Raw genomic sequence first — 18863 nt, 5'->3', positions numbered from 1 at the left:
GTCCTAAAAGGCTTCCCCTCTATCCTCAAACGGTGGCCCCTCGTTCTGGACTTCCCCAACATCGGGAACAATCTTCCTGCATCTAGCCTGTCCAATCCCTTTAGGATCTTATACGTTTCAATCAGATCCCCCCTCAATCTTCTAAATTCCAACAAGTACAAGCCCAGTTCATCCAGTCTTTCTTCATATGAAAGTCCTGCCATCCCAGGAATCAATCTGGTGAACCTTCTTTGTACTCCCTCTATGGCAAAGATGTCTTTCCTCAGATTAGGGGACCAAAACTGCACACAATACTCCAGGTGTGGTCTCACCAAGGCCTTGTACAACTGCAGTAGTACCTCCCTGCTCCTGTACTTGAATCCTCTCGCTATAAATGCCAGCATACCATTTGCCTTTTTCACCGCCTGCTGTACCTGCATGCCCACTTTCAATGACTGGTGTATAATGACACCCAGGTCTCGTTGCACCTCCCCTTTTCCTAATCGGCCACCATTCAGATAATAATCTGTTTTCCTATTTTTGCCACCAAAGTGGATAACTTCACATTTATCCACATTAAATTGCATCTGCCATGAATTTGCCCACTCACCCAACCTATCCAAGTCACCCTGCATCCTCTTAGCATCCTCCTCACTGCTAACACTACCACCCAGCTTCGTGTCATCCGCAGACTTGGAGATGCTGCATTTAATTCCCTCATCCAAGTCATTAATATATATTGTAAACAACTGGGGTCCCAGTACTGAGCCTTGCGGTACCCCACTAGTCACCGCCTGCCATTCTGAAAAGGTCCCGTTTATTCCCACTCTTTGCTTCCTGTCTGCTAACCAATTCTCCACCCACACCAATACCTTACCCCCAATACCGTGTGCTTTAAGTTTGCACACTAATCTCCTGTGTGGGACCTTGTCAAAAGCCTTTTGAAAATCCAAATATACCACATCCACTGGTTCTCCCCTATCCACTCTACTAGTTACATCCTCAAAAAATTCTATGAGATTCGTCAGACATGATTTTCCTTTCACAAATCCATGCTGACTTTGTCCGATCATTTCACCGCTTTCCAAATGTGCTGTTATCACATCCCTGATAACTGACTCCAGCAGTTTCCCCACCACCAACGTTAGGCTAACCGGTCTATAATTCCCTGGTTTCTCTCTCCCTCCTTTTTTAAAAAGTGTTGTTACATTAGCCCCCCTCCAATCCTCAGGAACTTGTCCAGAATCTAAAGAGTTTTGAAAAATTATCACTAATGCATCCACCATTTCTTGGGCTACTTCCTTAAGCACTCTGGGATGCAGACCATCTGGCCCTGGGGATTTATCTGCCTTCAATCCCTTCAATTTACCTAACACCACTTCCCTACTAACATGTATTTCGCTCAGTTCCTCCATCTCACTGGACCCTCTGTCCCTTACTATTTCTGGAAGATTATTTATGTCCTCCTTAGTGAAGACAGAACCAAAGTAATTATTCAATTGGTCTGCCATGTCCTTGCTCCCCATAATCAATTCACCTATTTCTGTCTGCAGGGGACCTACATTTGTCTTTACCAGTCTTTTCCTTTTTACATATCTATAAAAGCTTTTACAGTCCGTTTTTATGTTCCCTGCCAGTTTTCTCTCATAATCTTTTTTCCCCTTCCTAATTAAGCCCTTTGTCCTCCTCTGCTGAACTCTGAATTTCTCCCAGTCCTCAGGTGAGCCACTTTCTCTGGCTAATTTGTATGCTTCTTCTTTGGAATTGATACTATCCCTAATTTCTCTTGTCAGCCACGGGTGCACTACCTTCCTTGATTTATTCTTTTGCCAAACTGGGATGAACAATTGTTGTAGTTCATCCATGCAACCTTTAAATGCTTGCCATTGCATATCCACCATCAATCCTTTAAGTGTCATTTGCCAGTCTATCTTAGCTAATTCACGTCTCATACCTTCAAAGTTACCCCTCTTTAAGTTCAGAACCTTTGTTTCTGAATTAACTATGTCACTCTCCATCTTAATGAAGAATTCCACCTCTTACCCAAGAGGCTTCTCACGACAAGATCGCTAATTAACCCTTCCTCATTGCTCAAAACCCAGTCCAGAATAGCCTGCTCTCTAGTTGGTTCCTCGACATGTTGGTTCAAAAAACCATCCCGCATACATTCCAAGAAATCCTCTTCCTCAGCACCTTTACCAATTTGGTTCACCCAGTTTACATGTAGACTTATAGAAGTCAAAAATTGTTATTATTTGTTATTTCTTTCAATGTCTGTTGACGAACCTCTGGGTGATCTTCATCTAAAATTCTGTTCCATGTCCTCCTTGTAAGAAGGCAGGGTTTCATCTCTTGTTCTTTTTTCCTGCTTGCTTGGATGCCCCTAACTCCTAAGTGCTTTTTTCCCTGGTGCGGGGGATATCAACTACAAGTTGTGCATCAAATTGCTTTGTAACACAGACACCCTGCGGAACTGCACCACTGTGTGTGAGTGCAAGTGTGTTGTAGCATTACTAAATATAAACCAGCAGCAGGATAACGTCCCAGCTTTCTGTTAAAACAGTGATTACCATCTACTGGTGCTGGGTCAATGCACATTCACTGAATGGCTTCCCTGACCACGGTTGTCAGCTCAATGGGAGCTGCTCTAAGACTGGATGCAATCTGGTTGATTGCCCTCCCATTACCCCTCTCCCCCATTGAAATAACAACTGCGCCTGAAATACATACAACAGTTAAGTAGCTGAAACCTCGTTATAGCAACAGGAGGAGGCATTTATCTGGAGCAAAGTTGATCTGCATCTTTTCAGCATTATACTTTATTTTAACCCTTTATGGAGCAAGCTGGAGAGTTCCACCATTCAATTTGTGAAGATGTATTTTCTGATGTCACCCGTCATACAATCCGGTTCTAATTTGAAAGTTCCTGACCTTTGATCTCTGCTTAGCCGGCTTATTTCAGGCAGGAGAAGAGCAACCGTGATCTTAGTGAATGGTGGAGCAGCTACAAAGGGCTGAATGATCACCTGCTCTCGTTTCTTGTTCTTTCCAATAATGTTTTCTCACTACACTTCAGAGGCCCAAGTCCGACACGGCACAGGCTAAGTGCAGAGTAACTAACTTCCTGCACTAACAATACGTGGTCAAAAATAGCACAAGATAGATACAGGGTGCGGATGGTGGGGTGGAGATACATCTCTACCAAAGGAGGTGTAAGGCACTCCTGCCCTCCGCTAGCCTGCAGGACACCCTCGTGTACCTGCTTACCCCTCTGATCAGGGTCACGTGACGCCATGGGAACAGATAGTGGATGATCGCATACACAAGCCCTGATTGTGCGACCACTGACGCCAGGCAGACAATCTCTGAGGAGAATTGATAATGACTGGATCACCCGTCTTGTAAAGACGCTGGCCAGAAGAAGACAGTGCCAAGCTACTTCTGCATTAAAATTTGCCAAGAATGGTCATGGTCATGGAAAGCAACACACATCAAAGTTGCTGGTGAACGCAGCAGGCCAGGCAGCACCTGTAGGAAGAGGTGCAGTCGACGAAGGGTCTCAGCCTGAATCGTCGACTGCACCTCTTCCTACAGATGCTGCCTGGCCTGCTGCGTTCACCAGCAACTTTGATGTGTGTTGCTTGAATTTCCAGCATCTGCAGAATTCCTGTTGTTTATGGTCATGGAAAGACCATGATTGCCTACATCATACGACAGGGACCGAGATACAGAGTAACGTTCCCTCTGCAAAGTCCAGCTAGTGCTCTGAGCGGGTATGGCATGTTTGGTTCAAGGTAGAAGTCCTTGCGTTCTACCATGACCGTTTGCCTCAGCCTGGAAAGCTGCCACACACTGTCGAAGTGTGACGTTCTTCCAATCACACTCACTGCAGGGGTCCAACTGAGGTTTGCAGCTGAAGGTGAATTCGTACCACGGATTCCGTAAGTACTGGATCGAGCCTCTCCCCAGTCACTTTTTATGCTGGCTGCGTGAGAAGAGCAATAGGAAAAGAAGCAGATACTTCAATTCAGTTCCAGGAATGGATAATAATCGAGCAGCAATGAAAGCAAAGACTAATCCCAACATATTTTCCCCCTCAGGCAGGTCTTGATGGGCAAGTCAATTTCTAATAAAGAGCTCAGAACGGACGAGCCGAGCTTGGTTGGATGATTTCTCTCCGCTGCAGTGATGATAATGTGCATACCAGAGAGCAAACCTGCATCTTAATAGCTTTTCAATCAGGAGCCACGTTAGAAGGGAGAAGTTTTTGCTTACAGACATGGTGACGTCTTCCCTCATTGCTGAACGTCAGCACGATGCAAGGGGGTCGCCCAGAGCCCCTTATAAGTCTCAGGCAAGCATTTCAGATGCTGGAAAGTGTAAGCAAGAAACAATCCTAGGGGTACTCAGCAGCTCCTGCAGCATCGATGATAGCCCGTTGCTCGCTCCACAGGTGCTAGCTTCGACTGCTGAGTGTTTCCAGTATCACAGGTTTTCACCCCCTCAGAAGACTCTTGGCTTTGTCTTCAGCGTGGCCAAGATGTCACTGTGTCCATCGATCTCTCTGCCGGTCTCTTTCTCCTGATCTGCTGCTGGTTCAGTCGTACTAACCATTCTGGGTTGCAGGTGGAGATAGTGGGCACATGACCTATTACTACTGTATTGTTATGACCTTGCTCAGTTAAGGCTACGCAGCAGAGTGGTGCCAGGGGTTGCTTGTCACGTCCTAATGTAAGCACAGATTCAGAAATGTATTGTCAGAGCTGCAGGGTAAGATCCCAGATTAACTTATTTGTGGTAATATTTTGTTTTAACACGAGGAATTCTGCAGATGCTGGAAATTCAAACAACACACATTAAAGTTGCTGGTGAACGCAGCAGGCCAGGCAGCATCTCTAGGAAGAGGTAGTCGACGTTTCAGGCCGAGACCCTTCGTCAGGACTAACTGAAGGAAGAGTGAGTAAGAGATTTGAAAGTGGGAGGGGGAGGGGGAGATCCAAAATGATAGGAGAAGACAGGAGGGGGAGGGATGGAGCCAAGAGCTGGACAGGTGATTGGCAAAAGGGACACGAGAGGATCATGGGACAGGAGGCCCAGGGAGAAGGAAAGGGGGGAGGGGGGGAAAACCCAGAGGATGGGCAAGGAGTATAGTCAGAGGGACAGGGGGAGAAAAAAGAGAGAGAGAGAAAGAATGTGTGTATATAAATAAATAACAGATGGGGTATGAGGGGGAGGTAGGGCATTAGCGGAAGTTAGAGAAGTCAATGTTCATGCCATCAGGTTGGAGGCTACCCAGACAAAATATAAGGTGTTGTTCCTCCAACCTGAGTGTGGCTTCATCTTGACAGTAGAGGAGGCTGTGGATAGTCATATCAGAATGGGAATGGGATGTGGAATTAAAATGTGTGGCCACTGGGAGATCCTGCTTTCTCTGGCGGATAGAGAATATTTTGCTTTATGTGCTCTTGACCTCTTACACCTCAGTTACTTTCCATTAGCTTGCTTTGTTCCAAGGGCATCTGTCAGAGCCTGGGTAGTCTGTCCTCATACCTATAATTCTACATACCCTCGCGACATCTGTTGTCAAACTTCTTTGCAATCTCTCTGCTCATTAAGCAGCCAGCTACATCACCACCAAAAAGACGACGAAAGAGACTGTATTTCAGAATCACGTTTAATATCACTGGCATATGTCGTGAAATTTGTTGTTTTCTGCCAGCAGTACATTGCAATGCATAATATTGAAAGACCATAAATTACTATAAGAAATGTATATAAAAATTAGTGCAAAAAGAAAGCAATAAAGGTAGTGGGGTAGTGTACCTGGGTTCATTGTCCTCTCAGAAATTTGATGGTGCAGGTTAAGAAGATGTTCTTAAAACAGTGAGTGTGTGTCGTCAGACTCCTGTACCTCTTCCTCTGTGGTAGCAATGAGAAGGGGGCATGTCCTGGGTGATGGGGGTCCTCAGTGATGGACGCCGTCTTTTTGAGGGTATCGCCTTTTGAAGGTGCCCTCAGTGCTGGGGAAGTTAGTGCCCCTGCTGCAGCTGATTGAGTTTACCAGTTTCTGCAGCTTTTACCAATCCTACGCCGTGACCCTCCATACCAGATGAGATGCAGCCAGTGAGAATGCTCTCCACTGTACATCTGAAGAAATTTGCAATTGAATTTTAATGCCATACAAATTCTCCTCAAGCTCCCAATGAATGATAGCCGCTTTCATGCCTTCTTTGTAACCGCATCAATACGTTGAGCCCAGTCTAGTTCTTCAGGGATGTTGACAGTCAGGAACTTGAAACTGCTCACCCTTTCCACTGCTGATCCCTTAATTAGGACTGCTATGTATTCCCGAGACTTCCCTTTCCCAAAGCCCACAATCAATTCCTTTGTCTTACTGATGTTGAGTGCCGCGTTTTCTGTTGTGACACCACTCACCAGCTGATCTATCCCACTCCTGTACGCCGCCTCGTCACCATCTGAAATCTGGCCAACAATAGTTGTGTCATTGGCAAATTTATAGTTGAAGTTTGAGCTGGGCCTAGCCACACAGATGTGTGTGTAGGGAGAGTAGAACAGCGGGTTAAACCCGCATCCTCGAGGTACGCTGATGCTGATTGGCAGAGAGAAAGAGATGTTCTTTCCAATCCACACTGACTGTGGTCTCCCGATGAGGAAGTCAAGGATGCAGTTGCAGAGGGAGATACAGAGGCCTAGGTTTTGGAGTTTGTTAGTTAGTACTGAGGGTATGATGGTGTTGAACACTGAGCTGTAATCAATAAACAACAGCCTGACATAGGTATTGCTATTGTTCAAGTGATACAAGGCCTCGTGGAGAGCCAGTGAGATTCCATCTGCTGTAGACCTATTGTAGCTATAGGCAAATTACTGCAGATTCAGGTCCTAAGATGTACAAGATGATAAGAGGCATAGATCAAGACTTTTTTCTCAGGGCAGGAAATGACTAGTACAAGGGGGCATGATTTTAAGGTGATTTCAGGAAAGTATAGGGGGGTGTCAGAAGTAAGTTCTTCACACAGAGCGTGGTGGATACATGGAACACACTACCAGGGGTGCTGGTTGAGGTAGATACATTAGGGGCATTTAAAAAAAACTCTTAGAGAAGATTCGTTGTTCAATTTCTGAATTTCATCAAGACTTTCAAACATTGCGGGGACCCATTCTGAATTATTTTCAAAAACTTTCAAAACCTTCAATTCGTTGTTTAAATTTAGATGTTGGCTATTATTAATTTTTATTATACAAGAAGGTATTTTACATTTTTTTTCTCCTTAATAAACAGCTTCAGTCTTGGTAGGGGTTAGATTTTTTTTTGTAATAAATTAGTATATTTCAGTATAACTGACTAACCTACATGAATACAGGGTAATGAGATTTTGTTATGAATAGATATAATGTAATTGGTAGTTTTTTTTACCTTTATATATACTTTCTTGTACTCTGTATTTTATGTGGAAACTAATAAAAATATTGAAAAAAAACAAAAAAACTCTTAGCTAGGCACATGGATAATAGAAAAATAGAGGGCTATGTAGGAAAGAAGAGTTGATCTTAAAGTAGGTTAAAAGATGGGCATATGTTCATGGTCCAAAGGATCTGTACTGTGCTGTACTGTTTTATGTTCTATCCAATGCCTTTTACATTAACATGATACTCTAAAAGCACTTCACGGCCAGCTTAAGTTCTGATTGCTGTTTGTGGGATCTCTTTGCACTCAAAATACCTACTACCTGTGCCTCAATTGTATTGTCACTTTGTGTTAGAGGTTCCCTAAGACGTTTCTGAGCCCAAGTGGGTTCTGCTGTGCTAGATGTTATCTCTCCAGGCTCGTCCTTGCTCTTTTACTTTAAGCCTCCCTCTCACATTCTGGTTCATATTTCACCCTGACGTTGGGTAAACTCTCTAATTAGTTCTCTCTGATAGAATCAGAACTGAGCAAATTGAAAAATCAGTTTGAAACTCAAGCAGGTAAACATTTTGGAAGATTGCACTGACCCCTTTGATGTGGCTGAAGGCACAGCTTTCATGCTGCTGAATGTTTTGAACATTCTCATCTGCGTTTCCTTGCCTCTTGCCTTTCTCTGTAATCTCCCAAGTCCCCCAGCAGTCCAGTAGCGCTGGGCTCCTTACATATTGGCTGTTTACACATGATAGTCTGCAAATCTCTGCGTGTCCTCTGGGTAAGTCGAAGACCGGTGTCTGCAGGCCTGAGCCTGTGTCCGTGGAGGCCTGTGCTGGGCTTAAAGGACTGTATATGTCTGGGTGGGAGGATAGAACAACACTTGTCTTTTACTCTTACTGCTTGTTGTGTACTGCCGAGCAGTGAAGGTTCTGGTGAAGGGTCTCGGCCTGAAACACTGACTGTTTGTTCTTTTCCATAGATGCTGCCTGGCCTGCTGAGTTCCTCCAGCGTTCTGTGTGTGATATTGTGTCGCTGCTGGGATGGGGTTGCCCTCAGCACACTCTGGAGTGTGTTGGTTGTTAACGCCAATGACACATATCACTGTATGTTTCCATATGCACGTGACAAGTAAACTTAAAGCTTGAACCTTGAGTTGTCATCACCTTCATACGCAGATATTATGCATTCTGAAATTCCCCGAAGATCTCAGTATCACAAGACTCCCACCTCTTTCTTCACAAACAGGAAAATCTGAGTGTGCTGGAAATCCAAGCAACACACACACAAAATGCTGGAGGAACTTGGCAGGCCAGGCAGCTTCCATGGAAAAGAGTACGGTCAACGTCTCGGGCGGAAACCCTTAGGCAGGACTGGAGAAAAGAAAGGATGAGGAGTAGATTTAAAAGGTGGGGGCAAGAGAGGGAGAAACACAAGGTGATAGGTGAAATAGGCCACACTCAGGTTGGAGGAACAACACCTTATATTCCGTCTGGATAGCCCCCAACCTGATGGCATGAACATCGATTTCTCGGATTTCCAGTAATGCCCCTCCTCCCCTTCTGCATTCCCCATCCCCCTTGCCCTCTCTCACCTTATCTCCTTGCCTGCCCATCGCCTCCCCCCACCTTTTCTTTCTTCCATGGCTCCCTGTCCTCTCCTGTCAGACTCCCCCTTCTCCAGCCTTGTATCTCTTTCACCAATCAACTTCCAAGCTCTTCACTTCATCCCTCTCCCTCCCAGTTTCACCTATCATCTTGTGTTTATCTCTCCCTCCCCCCACCCCCCACCTTTTAAATCTACTCCTCACCTTTCTTTCTCCAGTCCTGCCAAAGGGTCTCGGCACTAAACGTCGACTGTACTTTTTTTTCCCATAGATGCTGTCTGGCCTGCCGAGTAGCTGCAGCATTTTGTGTGTGTTACCTCTTTCTTCGGCCTTTTTAGTAACTAGTTTTAGTCCTCCTTGCATTGGAATTGTTCACTATATAAATACGGATTGTGTTCAGGCTCCGTGGAAATGTTCTGTGTGACTCAGCACCGGCTGCGAAGGAGGGAAGAAACCGGGGAAAGTCAGGGGATGATAAGAACTAATTCAGCTTGTTTGATCCGCTGAACAGCTCGAGCTGTTTCATCCATCACGTTGCTTGCTGAGCTGGTGGCAGGTATTCCATCACTGAAATGGAAGTGCCACCTCATGATATGTGACGGCGCGAGGGGAAGGAAGGCCCTGCAGAGATGAGCAAATTAATAACTTTCTGCAGAAGGGCGTCTGCTCAGCAGTGGCTGGGATGGAGTTGCAGCGTCTGCATGGATCAGTATTCAGCAGAATTCGGAGTGGACTGGAGGGCACAGCCCCTCCGTCCTGGATTAGTGCAGACTGCGGGTTGGGAGTGTACTCCTGATAAAACTACTCAGATGCCTTGGCTGCACTCTAAATGGAGAGGCGGAGAACTGACCTTCAGTGCCCTGGACCCTAGTGCTATCCTGACAGAGAATTCACTGGTTCAAGGGTTTGGTAGAATCTTTAATTATACGGAAAAGGAAATTACCTCTCTTGAACCAGATATTATCAGACAGGAAAAGGTTTTTTTTTTCTCCTTCGCAGTTAGATTTTAGCCTTGTGGTTTAAGATTCACGCTGCACGGTTCTGCTCGTTATTTCATCCTCCTCGCTTTTAGTGGCGTTCCTCCCTCCTTGCTTCCGCCTTTTGTAAACCATTTCATGATCTCCCTAAATGCAAGACTTCTCTCCCTTCCTCCCTTTTCAATTCGTAATCCACAGTATAAAAGCGTTGGCAAATCAAGCTTCACAAAGGCCAGGAGAGTTGCAGTTTGAGCAGATAATGGTCCCTGGAGCATGTGAGACGTGCTGAGAGTGCGTTATTACCCGTGGTGCTGCTGCAAGTACTCTGTGACAGCATTAGTAAGCTCTACGCCGAGAAAAAGCTTACAGCTCCACTGACCCTGCATGTTGCAGTGAAATCATTGGCCTCTGAGTATCAGAATCTAGTTTCAATCAGATTCTGTAATGATCTACACTTATAAGTTAATTTTTGAAGTTTGCTTCTTTCTCTCTTCCATTGCTCCCTGGGGTTCAGTTCCACTTTCACCCTTCACTAACTCATCCAAACGCTGGCTACCTGTCTATCCAATGTATCATATTCTCTTTAAGCAGTACAGCCCACTGGATGTGTGGTTCGGTGAATTTCTGTGTGAATGGCATTGAGCGCAAGAGCCAGGAAATCACGTTGAAGCTACATTACACTCCAGTTAGGCCGCGTCCAGCGTCTTTCATGCAATTCTGGCTGCCCCTATTATAGAAAGAATGTGCGAGCTTTGGAAAGGCCACAGGAAGAGGTTCGCCAGTCTGCTGCCTGGATTAGAGGTATGAACTGTGAGGAAAGGCTGGACAAGCTTGGGTTGTTCTCTCTGGCTGAGGGGAGATCTGATAGAAGTTTACAAACTTGTGAAAGGTATAGATGGGATAGACAGGATCGTTCTCCCAGGGTCAGTCAGTCAGTGGGTGCCGTCCCGAATCCAGGGTTGGCGGCTATGCACCTCCATCTTCTTCGATCTTGCAACAGCACCGAGTACAGCCTCTCCTAGAGTTTGTTCTCGCTGGCCGCCTTGGCACTGCCTGCCGCCGCCCCCGCTGAACTTGAGCCCGAGGCCATGTCGGCCTCCAGCCGCGGCCTCTTCTTCGAGCTCGGCCCTTCCTTAGGTGGAGGTCTTGGGCAGGTCCAGGCACATGGTGCAGCGCCCAAGTTCATCATGTCTCTTCTAACTAGGTGCATAGCTTACGACTCGTAGATACGTGGTGAGGCTTTAATCTCTTCCACGGAAGATGGCCGTTGGCTCACAAGGAGCTCATCCGCCCTTTGTCAGGTCTTGTTTTTCTTCTCCCAGGGTAGGAATGTCAAATACCGGAGGGCATCCGTTTAAGGTGAGAGGCAGAAAGTTGAAAGGGAATTTGCAGAGAATGTTCTTTACGTGGAGTGTGGTGAGCACCTGGAACGGGCTGTCAGGGGCAGTGGTGGAAGCTGGTACAACAGTGAGGTTTAAGGGGTACATGAACACTCAGGGGATGGAGGGTGTAGCTGTACATCACGTGCAGGATCTAGTTGTATCTAGCATCCTGTCTGGCACAAACATTGTAGGCCTAGGGGTGTTGGCCAGCTATTTGAATTGAAATATATCCTTATTTTCATGTGTACTATGTGTTGGTGCGTGGCCAAGTGGTTAAGGCGTTCGTCTAGTGATCTGAAGGTCACTAGTTCGAGCCTTGGCTGAGGCAGCGTGTTGTGTCCTTGAGCAAGGCACTTAACCACACATTGCTCTGCGACGACACTGGTGCCAAGCTGTATGGGTCCTAATGCCCTTCCCTTGGACAACATCAGTAGCGTGGAGAGGGGAGACTTGCAGCATGGGCAACTGCTGGTCTTCCACACAACCTTGCCCAGGCCTGTGCCCTGGAAACCTTCCAAGGCGCAAATCCATGGTCTCATGAGGATGCCTATAAACTTGTGTATATAAGCATAGGTTTCTACATCACAGGAAGAGATCGTCTCTGTGCTGGTGTTTATGCTAGCCACAAGCCTTTTCAAAAGGCTTCTTTTCTACCGACCTTGTCAGAGGTACCTGGAAAGCCCTTTTGCTCTGAGCTTACCCTGCGATTTGTTTAAACTTCGTTAAGGCTTGCTTTTCTCACAAGTTCCAGCAAAACTGTCCCAGAGGCAGCGTTACTGAAATGTCCAGTATCTACAGAATTGTACCTTTAAATGACTGAGGTTGGCTGAGCCAACACAGAGCAAGGATTGAAACCAAGACACACAGCTGTACCGGACGGGCCAGGCAGAATCTGTAGAGAGTGAAGCAGCGACAACATTTCATGTCGACAACCTCTCCTCACAACGGGGCAAGTTGACCAGCTATGGACCTGAAATCAGGTCTCCAGTGATGCTGCCAGAGCTGCTGACAATTTCCATCATCTTTCAAGTCAGGTTTTAGAACCTGCAGTATTTTGCTTCAGCTGAATTTCATCTCATCACACACTTCTGTTGCAGGCGATATTATATTTACATTTTAAAGTTCATTCTTTGTTGTGGTATTGATTCTATTTTCTTAATTTCAACTGTTACTTATCAAACTCAGTGGCTTTTCACTTTGGCCAACTGCTGAGGAGCGTGAGTCATTCCACTGAACTCCTGTCATCTGATAGTTTTATTTCCCACCAACATCTCCTCCCGTTCTTTTCCATTCTCCTGCTGATAGTTCTCAATCCTTTCCTTAAAGGCATCTCCTCTGCTAGCGTTAACCATCCCATGAGGCCATGAGTGCCACATTCTATTAGAAGAGGTGTATGCATAATAAAATGAGTATTCCCTGAAATCCTGAGGGAATCATGGAAAACTCCAGACTCTCTGTCCTGAATTCCCCATCATTCCCCTTTGGCTTGCTGCACTCCCTGAATAAAAATCTCACCCCACCCTTCCCACTGTGTCCTGCAGATATCACTAATAATTCCAATTCCAACTGGTTATGTGTAGTGGACTTTGGAAGTGATATTATCTTAACAGGTAATGAGTTTATCAACACAAACTTTTATTTATTTAGGCATTTTTATTTGGTGGTACCGTGCAGAATAGGCCCTTACGGTCCTTCAAGCCGTGTTGCCTAGCAACCCCTGATTTAACCCCGGCCTAATCACAGGACAATTTGCAATGACCATTTAACCTTCTAACTGGTACATCTTTGGACTGTGGGAGGAAACCAGAGCACCCGGAGGAAACCCACACAATCACGGGGCGAACGTACAAACTCCTTACAGACTGTGACAGGAATTGAGCCCGGGTCGTCTGTACTGTACAGCATTGTGCTAACCACTACGCCACTGTGCTGTCCCTTTTTACACACCTGGTTCTCCACTTACTGCTGTGCGTGCAACGGCTTCCTTTAAAGTTCTGGTGTCGTGATTAAGCACCGGAAAGTAATATTCATTTCATTACTTTTAAAGAAATGATGAACTTGATCAGTGCAGCAGCAGGGACAGGAAGTCATGTTCATTGTTCACATAGAAGTTGTGTCCATCTTATTGGCTTTCCATAGTATCTTGAGCAGTTCCTAAAGAAACGTTGTGTGGGTATTCGTGGTGAATGCTGCAATTAATCTTTTCTGGCCCAGGCAGCTCCATTTCTGTGAGTTTACAGAAATTAGTTTGGAGCAGTGAGTTATAACAGATCTCCTGGCACTGTTGGAGACAAAAAGGTTTTGTCTTTAGTGAGTCACGCTTTGCCTACATGATATAGCCAAGTGCTTCGGTTTGTTGCTTAGGAATTGGAACATATAACAAGCTATTTTGTGAGCCACCTGATTCAATTTCAATAAAAGAATGAAAATGGAAGATTGAGGTCCTTAAGGTTTACACCAAGTCTGTAATTTTCCTTTTCAGAGCTTCATGCTGATGCACAGAAGAGCATATGGGTACATGTGATGCTGCCTGTCCGTGTGTACTTATTCAACACACACAAAGTGCTGGGGAAACTCAGCAGGCCAGGCAGCATCTATGGAAAAGAGTACAGTCGACGTTTCAGGCGGAGACGCTTCACCAGTCCCGCCACCGACTGTACTGTTTTCCATAGATGCAGCCTGGCCTGCTGAGTTCCTCCAGCATTTTGTGTGTGTTGCTTGGATTTCCAGCGCCTGCAGATTTTCTGTTGTTCGATTGTATTTATTTCTTTATTTATTTAGTTTGTGATACCGTGTGGAGTAGGCCCTTTCGGCCCTTCAAGCTGCACTATCCCTGCAACCCCGGACAACCCTGATTTTAACCCGAACCTAATCCAGGGACAATTTAATGGCCCATTAACCAACCCAGTACATCTTTGGACCATGGGAGGGAACTGGAGCACATGGGAAAATGCCACGCATTCCATGGGGAGGACATAGATGACTGTCAGAAATGAACTCCTATCTCCGACGCCCGAGCTATCATAACATCGCGCTAACCGCTACACTACCGTGGCGCCGTACTGGGTCAGAAAAAAACGCTACTTGTGTAACGCTCTACTGATTGCCAGTTCTGAGATTTGTATCCATGCGCACACGGCCAGCATCCACAATGCATCTGAGACCTGCTCTGCATTCCTTAAGGGGACCTTCTGGAAATGCACCACAGGCAGGTCCTCAGCTGGAGAAGCTATTTTAAAACTGTATGGCTTTAATTTAGATTTAAATTTCAATTCTCTTAACCTTGTAACTTTAATTAGCAGTGTTAAAAAAATGATAGCTTTAGTCTCCCAGGTAATTATGAGAGCCGTATGCAATCAGATCAATAGTCCAATCTCCCAGCTAGAACTAGTTAACTGAAGTCAAGTCAGGGCACCATCAATGTGACTCTCGAAGTCTGTGCTGAGTCCCCAGTGCCGAGGTAAGGATATTTTCTGGAGCTAGTGAGGAATAAAGTGAGGATGTAGAGATGTGGTCAGTAATGTAGATATGACAAAGAGATTCTGCTGAAAGAATATGAGCAACCTTAACAAGCAAACCACAGGAGAGATATTCAACTAGTTTTCTTTAAATTAGCATACAGTTAATAAGATCAGACAATTAAGTGTGAGACTGGAAGTCTGTGTGGCAGGGGGAGGATTTCAATTTATGGAACACCAGTACGGGCGAAACAGGAGCCATCATCATTCGGTTCTGGCTTCAGTTGAATTGGGCTGTCCTACACCTAACACATGGTAGTGGCATGGGGAGTGGTGAGGAACAATTTAAATTGATAAGAAAACTCAGAGTGATGGTGCAGTGTAACCAAATGGGTGGCAATATCCAGACTCTGTCAGGCAGCTACAGGGTTTACAAACATCAGAACTTTCGTCCAATCAGAATCAGAGCAGGGAAGAGTGCCAGAAAAAATCAGAATCAGGTTTATTCTCACCGACATGTGTTGTGAAATTTGTTAACTTAGCAGCAGCAGTTCAATGCAATACGTTATATAGAAGAGAAAAAATATATAAATAAATAAATCTACTATTGTATACATATAATGAATAGATTAAAAATCATGCAAAAACGGAAATAATACATTTACTAAAAAAGTGAAGTAGTGTTCACGGGATCAATGTCCATTTAGGAACCGGATGGCAGAGGGGTAGAAGCTGTTCCTGAATCACTGAGTGTGTGCCTTCAGGCTTCTGTACCTCCTACCTGATGGTAACAGTGAGGAAAGGGCATGCCCTGGGTGCTGAAGGTCCTTAATAGGGGACACTGCCTTCCTGAAGACACCGGTCCTTGAAGATGTCCGGGGTACTTTGTAGGCTGGTACCCAAGATGGAGCCGACTAAATTTGCAACCCCTTGCAGCTTCTTTCGGTCCTGTGTAGTACCAGCCCCCTCCAATACCAGACAGAACTGAAGGCTCTTCATCTGAATGCAGATATCAATCATAACGAGACAGGCGAATTAACCAAACCAATAGAATAAGTTGGTATGATCTGAAAAGCATTACAAAGACATAATTGCAAATTGGCCAAGATTAGGATTTGAATATTCCAGGATATTTAATCTAGAAGAAATGTGCACAATGGAAGAAGAGCAGGAGAGCCCTGGTGGTAAAGAATGAGATAAAGGCATTAAAGAAGAAGGATCTTGGCTCCTAAAATCACTTTGGATGGAGCTAAGAAAGAGCAAAGAGCAGAACACCTTGGTGGGAGGTTGCATATATTCCCCAAGCAGTAATGTAAGGCACTGCATAAGTCAGGTAAGTAAACAATGGAATGAAAGACTTGCAATAATTACGGGAAACTTTTATCTGCACATAGACTGCACAAAGCAAGCTAGCAGGAATGGTGGATGAATCAAGCTAGCACAGTGGTGGATGAATTTCTTGAAAGTATTTTCAAGAACAGGCTATTTTAAGTCTAGCATTGAGTAATGAGAAAGGGTTTTTTAGATTATGAGGACATGCAGTCCTCTTTTATTGTCATTTAGTAATGCATGCATTAAGAAATGATACAATGTTCCTCCAGTATGATATCACAGAAACACAAGACAAAACAAGACTAAAAAAACTGACAAAACCCACATAATTATAACATATAGTTACAACAGTGCAAAGCAATACCATAATTTGATGAAGAACAGACCATGGGAACGGTAAAAAGAAGTCTCAAAGTCTCTCGAAAGTCCCATCATCTCACGCAGACGGTAAAAGGAAGAAAATCTCTCCCTGCCATGAACCTCCAGCGCCGCAAACTTGCCGATGAAGCACCCGACCACAGCCGACTCTTGAGTCCGTCCGAAAACTTCGAGCCTCCGACCAGCCCTCCGACACCGAGCACCATCTCTGCTGAGCGCTTTGACCCCGGCCCCAGCCACAGGTAATAGGCAAAGCCAAGGATTTGGGGCCTTCCCCTCTGGAGATTCTCGATCGTACAGTAGCAACGGCAGCGAAGCGGGCATTTCAGAAGTTTCTCCAGATGTTCCTCCTCGCTTCTCACGTCTGTCTCCATCAGATCAGGATTGTGCAAGGTATCCATTTAACAGATACGATATCATTTCGGAGCGGCCGCGCATGCTGTGTCACGCCGCCATCTTCTCCTCCCCACCAAGTTAGTAGATGATGTGGTAGTTAAGAGGGTTTTGGGTAGTGGATCGCAAGGGAGACGTAGAGTTATATTTCCCTCAGAACCAGGTATCATCATCTTAAAATAAAGAGTCAGGCCTTCAGGTCAGAGATGAGGAGAAATGTCTTCACCCAGAGAGTAGTGAATCTTTGCAATTTAATATCCTAGGTAACTGTAGAAGTGCAGTGTTGTTGTAAATTCAACACTTTTTCAGGTCTTGAAGGAATCACAGATGATGGATTGGTGGATGAAACTGGTGTCGAGGTTAAAGGATGAGCTTTGACCTTTGTGAATGGTGAAACAGGCCTGAATGGCCTACTCCTGTTTCTATGATGTTCTCAATCGTCTCATTCATAATTAGCCACCTTGTCTCCACACGTCCATCCTAGACCTCAGTCTAGCAACTGACTGTAGCCATTATTGATCTCTGACACTTTCCCTAGCCCATCAACTCACCTATGTCTTCCACAGCCTGCCTAGCACTTACTTGATTCCCTTCACTTGCTGCTGTACTGCAGACCAGAGGATGGAAAGTCCATTGATTGTGCAAGGCCGTTTGACCTTTGACCTTATCTGTGAGTGAGTTTTCTGGCCAGTGAAAGGATTGCTGATCCGCCATGAGCATTATAACTGGCCACCTCCCTTTAAAGTTGCAAAGAATGGAGTTTACAGTTGCTTCTACAAGTTACGTTGTGCTAGTTTCAAGCTGTTTTCCCAGTAGAAGGTGGAAGTTCTGTATCTGCAAAACAGTTACAATGATCTGACCTGCTCCTCTCTGCACCACAATCATATATTAACCACTCAACCTTTTGCACAAATTACCCTCAAATGTGAAATAAATCAAAGGTGAAGGGTCAAGAAAAAGTTAAACAAAAATCAAAAAAAACTTTAGATCTGGAAATCTGAAAGGAAAATAAAAATTCTTAAGAACAAATAGGTCAGGCAGCATCATTAGAGTTTCTCTTCCTTCTACTGTCTGCGTGAGATGATGGGACTTTTGAAAGACTTTGAGACTTTTTTTTACCGTGCCCATGGTCTGTTCTTTATCAAATTACGATATTGCTTTACACTGTTGTAACTATATGTTATAATTATGTGGTTTTTGTCAGGTTTTTTTGTCCTTGTTTGTCTTGTTTTCTGTGATATCACTCTGGAGGAACATTGTATCATTTCTTAATGCATGCATTATTAAATGACAATAAAAGAGGACTGCGTGTCCTCATAATCTAATCTAATCTCTGCAAATATGCAGGGTCTCTGACCAGAAAGGTTAATGCATTTGCTTTTTCCATAGCTAAAGTCTGATCTGTTGAGTGCTTCTAGTAAAAACTGAAATCCTGCTGTCAAATGGTGTACTCTTAAGTCTTATTCCTTTCCTTGGTGTTTCCACTGCGATTTCTCACAGTTCAGAATGCAAAACACATTGTTGATCTCTCAGTTCAAATATCTAGTTGCAGGATAAGGTGAACTCTGACCTCGCGATGGTTGCTGCGCAGTGCAAAGGTGACCGCCATGTGGAGGTTATTCAGCGGCAGCGAGAAGCCCTGGCTGAGTTGCGAACCAGGATGAGGGCTCTGGAACAAGCGCACACTCCAAGTAAGTACCTGTCAGCTTTTATTGAAGCCTGGTCACTCACCAAGTCTACCGGAAGTAGGACCCAGACTCACAGCAGCCGCCATTTGCAGCAAGCCCAGTGTCACAGCTCGTTGCCCAGTCACGGCTTAGTCACTCTCTCTTCTCCCAGTGCGCTCGGATCCCTATAAACAAGAGAAAACCTGCAGATGCTGGGAATCCAAGCAACACACACAAAATACTGGAGGAACTCAGCAGGCCAGGCAGCATCTGT

General features: G+C 45.1%; 1 protein-coding gene across 2 annotated transcripts in view; it reads left to right on the top strand.

The window, feature by feature from the left end:
- LOC134337808 (forkhead-associated domain-containing protein 1-like) overlaps nucleotides 1-18863 on the top strand; it is a 144691-nt gene that overhangs the window by 80771 nt on the left and 45057 nt on the right. For both annotated transcript variants that reach the window (XM_063033061.1, XM_063033062.1), the window contains one exon: nucleotides 18469-18613. In XM_063033061.1, coding sequence (XP_062889131.1) covers nucleotides 18469-18613 — 145 coding nt within the window. The remainder of the gene's footprint in view (nucleotides 1-18468; nucleotides 18614-18863) is intronic.

Source organism: Mobula hypostoma, chromosome 25, assembly GCF_963921235.1.
Source record: "Mobula hypostoma chromosome 25, sMobHyp1.1, whole genome shotgun sequence".
Lineage (NCBI taxonomy): Eukaryota > Metazoa > Chordata > Chondrichthyes > Myliobatiformes > Myliobatidae > Mobula > Mobula hypostoma.
The sequence above is the reverse complement of the archived record's forward strand: the minus strand, read 5'-3'. Positions and strand labels throughout refer to the sequence as shown.